General features: G+C 41.7%; 1 protein-coding gene across 1 annotated transcript in view; it reads right to left on the reverse strand.

The window, feature by feature from the left end:
- The window catches only part of LOC311114390 (fibronectin type III domain-containing protein 7-like), a gene marked incomplete at its 5' end in the record, with an annotated part of 29,782 nt that extends 19,712 nt beyond the window's left edge, over positions 1–10,070 (reverse strand). The window contains 3 exons of the mRNA XM_084189646.1: positions 174–431; positions 9,530–9,586; positions 10,052–10,070. Coding sequence (XP_084045772.1) covers positions 174–431; positions 9,530–9,586; positions 10,052–10,070 — 334 coding nt within the window. The remainder of the gene's footprint in view (positions 1–173; positions 432–9,529; positions 9,587–10,051) is intronic.
- Positions 10,071–10,689: the final 619 nt, after the last annotated feature.

Raw genomic sequence — 10,689 nt, forward strand, 5'->3', positions numbered from 1 at the left:
ATGGCACTTTGTGACATCTGCTGATGTAAAAAGGGCTTTATAAATACATTTGATTGATTGATTGATCATCACCATCATCATGATCATCATAACTATCATTATCATCATCATAATCATCACCATGATCATCATCATCATCATTACGCACACACATGGCCATTATGCCTGCATACCTGAGCTCCCCTCCAACTCTGCACTGCTCAGGACGTTGCCCGCTTTGTCCATGGCATCGACCCGCATAGTGTACACTGTATTGGCGGAGAGAGAGTTAACGGAGCCAATGACGGATTTCCCGCTGAACTGGGCGAAGGCGGACGGTTGAGGAGAGTTTTTTGGTGTGGCAGTGATTTTGTAGGAGCTGGCGCCAGAGTAACGACTCCATTGCACTGTCATACTTTTTGTGGTCACTTGGAACACGGATAACGTTATGTCTGCAAAGTTGTGAAAGAACAGAAATCATTAAATCAATTTTAGGCTTATTATTTGCATGTAGTTTATAATGGTGTAATAACAGTGAAATCAAAGAGAATGTTATTTTGTGCGTCTCACAAACAATTCTGTGGGAAAGTTCATTTAAAAAAGTTAATAAAGGGTTGTTTTAATTACCTTTTTGCGCTCCACATATCTGAAAACCAAACACAAACGTCTATAGTTAGTTGGATAATCAAAAAAGCTGTTTTTGAAAAAAACGCTAACAGAAGCCATTTCAACGGTAGCAGTGGTAAATAATAATATTTACCACTGCTACCGTTGAAATGGTATATATATATATATATATATACATATATATATATAATATTCTCCCTGCATGAGAGGCCGAGAGGCAGCACATTTTTTTCTTCACGCAACACAGATTTCAGGACAGGTCAGTGAGCTCAAGGTTTTCTTCTCCTCTCTGAATGAATTTGTCCATTGAGCCAAGGTCGGGCACTCGTTGAAAGCAGTGTTACTCAAAAGAACCCTCGTTCTTATTACTCAAACGTCTCTCTCTGTCTCTCTGTGCATTTCTATAATCATACAATGTGCATGTTTTCAGATGGTTACAATGACACAGCAGAATAACAATATAATGTACAACCGCAATAATCAACACTAAGATTGTTTAAGCAACACATTATTTGTAGGTCTAATTAGTAAAGATATGTTCTTACCTCAGATAAACTGATTAAAAGCAAAAGCTGTAACACTTTAAAATCAGTTGCTCCCATTCTTCCCGGAGAGCCTCTGCCTTGAGGCTAAAGATGTATAGTAGGCTAATGTTATTTCTGATTATGACTGCAGGGTAGTGTCAGGGGCTTAACTTTGACGTTTTTCGGTTATTTATTTTTTTTTGGGGGGGGGGGGGGGGTGAAACTACAAGTCTTTTATCGTTTCAGCGAATACCAAAGAGCCCAGTTGCGTGAGCACTCCCCCTGGCGGGGTGCCAGCAGGCCTATCAGAGAAGGAGGAGGAAGGATAGCCTACTCAACTGTAGTACTAGATGGAGACAGGTGTACTGTTACACTGTGTACATGGTGCCCCATTAAAAGGCTACTGTCATTAGTCAACAACGGCAGTAAAGTAAATGTATGTATAATGGTTTAGCTATAGTGTTACAGTCATATGACAGGTGTGTTCATGTGTGCTATCTGTGTACTGCATGCTGTGTGTTGATGAGTTGAATATCTGGTTGTATAATGGTAACATGATGCTTGCATGGCTCTGCATTACGGTGGATAATGTCCTGTTGTGCTGGATCTACAGCACCTGCCTCTACACTCTTAGAAAAAAAGGTTCCAAAAGGGTTATTCGGCTGTCCCCATAGGATAACCCTTTTTGGTTCTAGGTAGAACACCTTTTTGGTTGAGGTAAAACTCTTTTGGGTTCCATATAGAACCCTCTGTGGAAAGGGTTCTACATGGAAACCCCCAAAAGTGTTCCACGTGGAACCCAAAAGGGTCTACCTGGAACCAAAAGGGTTCTACCTGGAACCAAAAAGGGTTCTTCTAAGGGTTTTCCTATGGAGACAGCCAAAGAACCCTTTTAGGTTCTAAATAGCACCTTGTTTTTCTAAGAGTGTACAACCAAGGGTGTACAATAAACCAGAGATTCGTGCGAGTTATACTGTGTTGCTACGTGTTATTCTACACCTCCTGTGAGTATTACTTGAGAATGGTATGCTAGCTACAGCCCAATCTAGCCTACAAGCAAGATAATAGCTCAACATAACTCTACAGTAAAAGCAAGACACTAGGCTTTAATTTAGCCTATACCAGGCCATTATAAGGGCTATGATTTATTTGTTTCACCAGATGGGTGGAGGCCAGCTACTCAGTTGCTTACTTAAGATAAACAGTTCTTCAAATCATTTGACAGGAATGTTGGGAATTCCTATAATTATCTCTCAAATGTAGGCCTTCATACCCTTTGAAACGGAGAGAAGCATATATCCTAAGGTGGTCACCTATAGCGCTGTTATTGTTGTGGCAAGACACAAAAACATAGCCACAAGACATGACTTCCTGTTCACTTTGTCCAATACAGTGTTTCATGACCTATTTCTTTCTGTATTGAGAGTTTTGTGGAAGGCACCTCTCATGGATGGACAGCCACTGGCCAGAGGGTTTTCCCCTAAAACACTGTCTCTTGAATGAAATGGAACTGACAGCTCATTTGACAGATCAATTTGTCAGATCAATTTGTCACTTTCCCTTAAATATGTCAAAGTAGGACCCAATCTATATAAATAGTCATGACATTACATGTTGTTAATGTATAGTATGTGGTCAGGGTGTAAGCCTTGGTGCCAAATATTTGGAGTTGACAAGAACACAAACAGATCTGGAACCAGGCTAGGAATATGTTGGGAACAACACCAACATTTAATTAGTTATTTAGCCTATATGCCACTTGATTTGATTGGTCACAGGCCTCAGTATCACCCATTATCTGACCCAGTAGGCTAACTTTGTTACTCACCACAGTCCACACCAGTACCAGTGTCCAAAACTATTTCCCCCTAGGTGACATTAATGTTCATCCTATCCTATTATCCTACCCTATTCATTCAAATCGAATACAAAGGGCCAATGACTGGTCTGGTCATAAAGGATGTTATTAACCTCACAAGCTTCTCTATTTAGATGTGAAGAAACGTGAATACTACCAGTTGTTCCAAGTCATACAGTGCAGGTTAATTGTTTGGTACTGACAAAGACAACTATATACATGTGAAAGACACAGACACCTCTTTACATGTGAGATGCCTCTTTTTTTTTTCTTTTTTATACATGTAATTCAATGGTAGAGCTTGAACTGAACACTCCCTGTTCCCCAGTGACTATCTCTGTCATGCTTGGCTATCCGAGTCAGATCCTACAAGGCGTCTGGAAGAAACTTTTGGGTTGCCACACCAGTGGAACCTTTCTAGTTCAAAAAGGTTCCTTGAGGAACCGTTCTGAAAAGGGTCTATTCGAGGAACCCCTGTGTAAAGGTTCAAACTTATTGGAAGCGTGGCTTTCAGATAGATATTGTTGGCCACCCGTTAAAAAAACGTCCTTGAATATCTTTACATATTACATTTTTTAATATAATATTAATAATATTCACATTGCTGATTATGTATAGTAATAAAGTGGTAACTACTCGAACTTTCAGATTTGAGGACCTCATACACCTCTGTTAGCCTCATTAAAGCTACAAAACTGTCAGTGTTCAACCTTAACATGTGATGACAATACAACAGAACATATGAACAGGAATGACATTTACTCTAACGGGTGGCCAAACAAAACATCTATCTTATTAAAGCCACACTCCTACTAAGCCACGCTTCCACTCCAGGGTTCCTCCAGGAACCCTTTGCTACGTCGAACCATTAAAGGTTTCTCAAAGAACCCCTTAACTAATTGAAGGTGCAAATATGAACCATTGACTAGTCCCTACTAATTCTAAGCATGTACAGGTGTGGGTGTGTACATATAAATCCCAAAGGATCACGTGTGAATAAGGCTATTTTGTGTGCTGAGGACAAAGAGAGAAATCTGAGCAAATTAAACTTTACAGCGATAGATCTGAAACTTGATCTAATTGTCATATTTCTATTGTTATGATTTATTACAGCCTTATCGGTGATTCCATCAAGATTAGAATTGTCCCTTTAGGTGAGACCTGTTCCCCTGTCCATGGCACACAACTGATATATGATGCTTCATTTACATTCTTTCTTTCCCTAGTTGTAACTCTAGCTATAAATGACAGATTAATCCCAAGGCTTGGTGATGGAAAGTTGAGGTCATATAGATCGTTTTATAAATAGGGGAAACAGGACAGAAAATGTCCTTCCTTGTTTCAGCCAAACTAATACTATTGTCCACTATTCAAGGCGAGAGCATTAAGTTCCTGGTTCTTGATGTTTTTTTTATTGTCAGGAACCAGTGTTTTCCAGGAACCAACCGTGAAGTTGACCTGGACTGTGAAGTTCCAGGAACCAACCTGTGAACCTGTGTGTATTGTACAAATTGCAGACCACAGAGATCCTGCATGTAATTCCACCTCACTCAAATCGGCCAACAAAAGAAGAAAACAAATGTATGTTATATAATAACCTATCTTTCAGATAGGTTATTATATTAATAGATAGATTAACACCAGGGTAAGATAAGGGTCATTAGATGTATGCCTCAGAATGGGAGGTTATCAGACAGAGACATGATCACAATACATATAAATAAAAAATATGAGGGATACCATATGCCAGGGATCATCAACTACATTCAATAACGGGCTGATATTTTCTTGAGTGGATGGTCAGGGGTCCGGAACATAATAAAAAATCATTTGTAGACTGGAAATTGACAGCAAGAAGCCCAAACAGATTTAATATTTGACTAAAACATCATCATTTTAAACCTTGCTTACATTTGTATACGATCACATATACAGTGGGGAGAACAAGTATTTGATACACTGACGATTTTGCAGGTTTTCCTACTTACAAAGCATTTAGAGGTCTGTAATTTTTATCATATGTACACATCAACTGTGACAGACGGAATCTAAAACAAAAATCCTGAAAATCACATTGTATGATTTTTAAGTAATTAATTTGCATTTTATTGCATGACATAAGTATTTGATCACCTACCAACCAGTAAGAATTCCGGCTCTCACAGACCTGTTAGTTTTTCTTTAAGAAGCCCTCCTGTTCTCCACTCATTACCTGTATTAACTGCACCTGTTTGAACTCGTTACCTGTATAAAAGACAACTGTCCACACACTCAATCAAACAGACTCCAACCTCTCCACAATGGCCAAGACCAGAGAGCTGTGTAAGGACATCAGGGATAAAATTGTAGACCTGCACAAGGCTGGGATGGGCTACAGGACAATAGGCAAGCAGCTTGGTGAGAAGGCAACAACTGTTGGCGCAATTATTAGAAAATGGAAGAAGTTCAAGATGACGGTCAATCACCCTCGGTCTGGGGCTCCATGCAAGATCTCACCTCGTGGGGCATCAATGATCATGAGGAAGGTGAGGGATCAGCCCAGAACTACACGGCAGGACCTGGTCAATGACCTGAAGAGAGCTGGGACCACAGTCTCAAAGAAAACCATTAGTAACACACTACGCCGTCATGGATTAAAATCCTGCAGCGCACGCAAGGTCCCCCTGCTCAAGCCAGCGCATGTCCAGGCCCGTCTGAAGTCTGCCAATGACCATCTGGATGATCCAGAGGAGGAATGGGAGAAGGTCATGTGGTCTGATGAGACAAAAATAGAGCTTTTTGGTCTAAACTCCACTCGCCGTGTTTGGAGGAAGAAGAAGGATGAGTACAACCCCAAGAACACCATCCCAACCGTGAAGCATGGAGGTGGAAACATCATTCTTTGGGGATGCTTTTCTGCAAAGGGGACAGGACGACTGCACCGTATTGAGGGGAGTATGGATGGGGCCATGTATCGCGAGATCTTGGCCAACAACCTCCTTCCCTCAGTAAGAGCATTGAAGATGGGTCGTGGCTGGGTCTTCCAGCATGACAACGACCCGAAACACACAGCCAGGGCAACTAAGGAGTGGCTCCGTAAAAAGCATTTCAAGGTCCTGGAGTGGCCTAGCCAGTCTCCAGACCTGAACCTAATAGAACATCTTTGGAGGGAGCTGAAAGTCCGTATTGCCCAGCGACAGCCCCGAAACCTGAAGGATCTGGAGAAGGTCTGTATGGAGGAGTGGGCCAAAATCCCTGCTGCAGTGTGTGCAAAGCTGGTCAAGACCTACAGGAAATGTATGATCTCTGTAATTGCAAACAAAGGTTTCTGTACCAAATATTAAGTTCTGCCTTTCTGATGTATCAAATACTTATGTCATGCAATAAAATGCAAATGAATTACTTAAAAATCATACAATGTGATTTTCTGGATTTTTGTTTTAGATTCCGTCTCTCACAGTTGAAGTGTACCTATGATAAAAATTACAGACCTCAACAATGCTTTGTAAGTAGGAAAACCTGCAAAATCGGCAGTGTATCAAATACTTGTTCTCCCCACTGTATCTCTCTATTATGCATGGGAATACATTGGAACAGATTTCCAAAATTTCAATCACTTGGAGCTGATTTGCTGGTGTTTTTACAGTCTTTTTTGTCCAACAATAAAAATAATAAAAATAGAAAATTAGAAATATTTTTGCTCAGAAAACTTGGGAGGCCAAATAATATCACTGGTGTTTCACCAGTTGGGGAACGCCACCATACGCTATCAGTACATATGTCATACGCACTTATCCAGAGAGACTTTCAGGAGCAATTAGAGTTAAGTGCCTTGCTCAAGGGTACATCAACAAATGTTTCACCTAGTCGGCTTGGGGATTCAAAACAACAACCTTGCGGTAACTCGCCCAACACCCTTAACCACTGGGCTATCTCCAGCCCCATTGTATTGGTGTTATGGCTACTATAAGTTATATCTCCCTTTGCCCAATGAGAGTTCAACAAAACGGCTTATCTAGAAAAACTTCCTAAAGGACTTATTCAAGGCAGAAAGGAGTTGAAGCACTCATCCATGGGGGTTCATTCACATGCAGTTTGGCGGATTATTGTCAGGTGTGACTGTCACGTGTAAAGTGTAAAATGTGTAAAGTGTGCTATTGTGTGTTAGCACTACTGCTATGACAAGACATACACAAACACCAAGTACTGACCGGTGGCAGGCGACTGAAGAAGTTGGTGGTCCGTGCCTCTTAGTTCAGGTTTGAATGTGGCTGCACAATATGTCCTTAAAGTTGTAAGTGTGTGTGTTTGATTGTGTAGGGATCAGGTTTAACACTGTGGGGGTACAGCACTTAGATATCCACTTGCACTAGTTTCCGCTCCTTTATGTGGATGTCACGGTGGACCATGGTCCACCCCCCCAGAGGTGCCAGTACATAGCCCAGAGAGGGAGCAGAATGGTAGATACAGTAGGTGGCTTCGCTGGAGGACATCCAACTAGCGAAATCAAGGCATTAACAGACACCTCAAGGCCACAGGGCAGTTTCACACCTCTGGGAGGACACATGGACAGTATCAGTGTGATAGCTGTGAAAGTGACGTTTTATGGATCAGGGGTTGACCCGGAGCTGATCTGGCCACCACTGGTTTTGACCTGCCATACAGTATTTCTGATGTGTTTGTTTGGTGGATGTGAGTTGAATCTAACTGTTTTTTGTTTTGTTTTTATCATACTAACATTATCTACTTTACAGTAGGGTCAAATAAATTACTTCTCTGTCAAATTTACATTTGTGGTTTACACATGAACAGCAATCCTAACCCACCCTAACTGACCTCCTTACCTACTAATGAGAGATACATAAAATGACCACAGGGCATGAAAGGATCCCAAGCCCCCAGGAAAAGGAACTGCTTTGTGTTGTTTAAGATCATATCTAAGAGAAGGGGTGTGTGTTTATGTGTGTAGGCCAATGTGTGTGTATGTGAGTTAGGTTTAGGGAAATCACCTGTATAAAAAAAAATGTGGGACGGGACGGTTAGGCATGTTGCCTGGATACTTCTCCTCAGACACCCATAAGAGAACAACAGGGAAACAGAATATTCTACAACAAAACACACAACTTGGCACCAGGCTGGGACACAGCGAGTGGAACACAAAGATGTCTGATAGAAACTCAATAAGCAACGGTTTTGTCTGCGGTATCCACAGGACGAAGGGACTGGGCAGGAGGGTGTCAGGTGAACAAATTCTAGCTAAGAGAACAAAAGTCGATATCCATTCTCATAAAGAAGTGAAGGGGCTTTTCTGTAATGTCATATTCCAAATCTGGCTTAGTTTTTAATCAACATAATCTCGGTCCTTCTGTGTTGGGGAATGGTGGACGGACAGTTGGCTGGGTAGCACTAGAACAATGTGATAGGGATGTTCTGCGGCCATAGGTTGAGGTGGCTGAATGATACTGGTAGTAATAGTAGTAGTACTGAGGTAGTTGTTGTTACCAAGCCAACGGTTACATAGTTACATAGTTAGGGTAGACTCCTGTGTGAGCAGCGCTGGTGCCCCCTCTTTTAAAACATATGACATTTACAAAATAAATAATGGCACCAAATGGTTATAAAAAATTGAATTCAAAATAAATGATCAGATTCTGTCAAATTTCTCAAATACAACAATTTTCTTTAATAATAATAATAATATGCCATTTAGCAGACGCTTTTATCCAAAGCGACTTACAGTCATGCGTGCATACATTTTTTTTGTGTATGGGTGGTCCCGGGGATCGAACCCACTACCTTGGCGTTACAAGCGCCGTGCTCTACCAGCTGAGCTACAGAGGACCACCTTTAAACTTTAAACATTGGGAAAGCATGTTTTCCTCACTAAAATACATTCAATGTTTTTCAAATTGTAAACTGATGGTGTAATGAGGGTTAGCTTTGGGTTGGAAGTTGCCTTAGCTCCAGTCCATGGCTAGCTGTATTAGAGCTAGTATTATAGTATTAACAAATGTACCAAAAATCCCTCCTAAATGTACTGGTTAGCTGATCCTGTTGCAGCCCTATAGTAGCAGCAGTATCTCAGGTGTGTCAGTCGGGGTGTTATTACCAGCCAGTGTTGTTCCTTCCCGTCAGTGGGTGAAGGCCGTATTACTTCCTGTACAGCTCAGCCTCGGCCAGGTCAGCTGACAGGCTCTTGGCCATCCTTTCAGTAGTCCTCTTCATACTGTGGTCTGCCTCGATAGCCCTGCCCAATGTCCTGTTGATGTTACACTTCTATCTCACAGTATCATACTTAGGATTTATTTACATACAAAAGGCATAGAAAACGATAATGACATGACAATAACCTACAAATAGTTATTTGGTTCCTTTAGGATTACAATTCTTTGTATAATTCATTGACATAACCATTACAGTACGGGTATGAGCTGTGTTAAATTCATACGTGTTTACAGAACCCCTTGTTACCTCATAATACCTCAGTAAATACCAGGTAAAACATGATTGGCACCGATTGATGTTGAAAGAATGTTCTCCTATCTCCATGTGGCAGCCTCACCTTGTTGGCCCTGTGCCTGCTTGCTCTGCCTCCGGTCCTGGGGGGGGGGGTTGAGAGCTGGGGGGGAAGTTACCGCTGGAAGAACACATTGCTGGTCAGTAGAGCTGAGTCTGACTGGGTGGAGCTCCTCCCGTGGTGTGAGACAGAAACTGTGAGACCACGGAAGAGAGCGAGAGAGAGAGAGAGAGAGAGAGAGAGAGAGAGAGAGAGTTTTGTTTACTATCTACTTCACTTGCTTTGGCAATGTTAACACACGTTTCCCATGCCAATAAAGCCCTTAAATTGAAATTGAATTGAATTGAGAGAGAGCATCAGTAGAATAGTCCCTGGGTAGGTTGCATCTAAGCTGTTCTTCTGTTTGGTCTTTGCTGATTAAGGTTCACGCAATATGGAGGATAAATATGGATTCAAATAAGGCAAATAGACGATGGTATTAAAAGCTGAAACCATATCTTACCCAGCAGGTAATCTACAGGAGGAGCCGATGATGACTTCTGTAGAGGCTGAGAGGAGACAGGATACCTGCCCTTAGAGTAGACATTCTACACCCACCTGGTGCTGCTACAATGACGAAAGTCAGAACGGAAACAAGACAGCATCAACATCACATCCCCAATGAATCTGTTACAGCTGCAACATGGAACCCGACCAAATTCACATAGAAATGTGTGTTATAGATATGTCATTCCCAATGAAAGCAAGTCTAAGAAGCGGTAGATATATTCTATGTGCGCTATTTCTATGCTTCCCGTTCTTAAGTTTTGTTTTTGTGTCTTTTATTTTCGGTTTTGTACACCAGCTTCAAACAGCTGAAAAGACTAAGTACTAAGTATACTGAAATTAAGCAAAGTATTAGAATTTTAGCAACAAGGAAATGGCGGAGCGATTTCTGCATAGTGCAGCTTTAAATTGTGACGTGATAATGAAATGAATAAAGTAGTCATGATGAGACCCAGTCATGACAGTGTCACATGGACAGGAGTGGGCTGGTTGCTGGTCCTTCCCTGGAGATCTGTAGCTTGGGTTCTTGTATGAGTGCCGGAGGGCCGGAGGACCGGAGGACTGGAGGGCCGGAGGACTGGAGGGCCGGAGGACTGGAGTCTCCAGAGAACAGTTCTCCTCTGATGCTAAGAGGGATGGAGAAACACACACAACTACCT

The sequence above is a fragment of the Coregonus lavaretus genome (genome assembly GCF_964263955.1).
Source record: "Coregonus lavaretus genome assembly, contig: HAP1_SCAFFOLD_543, whole genome shotgun sequence".
NCBI lineage: Eukaryota > Metazoa > Chordata > Actinopteri > Salmoniformes > Salmonidae > Coregonus > Coregonus lavaretus.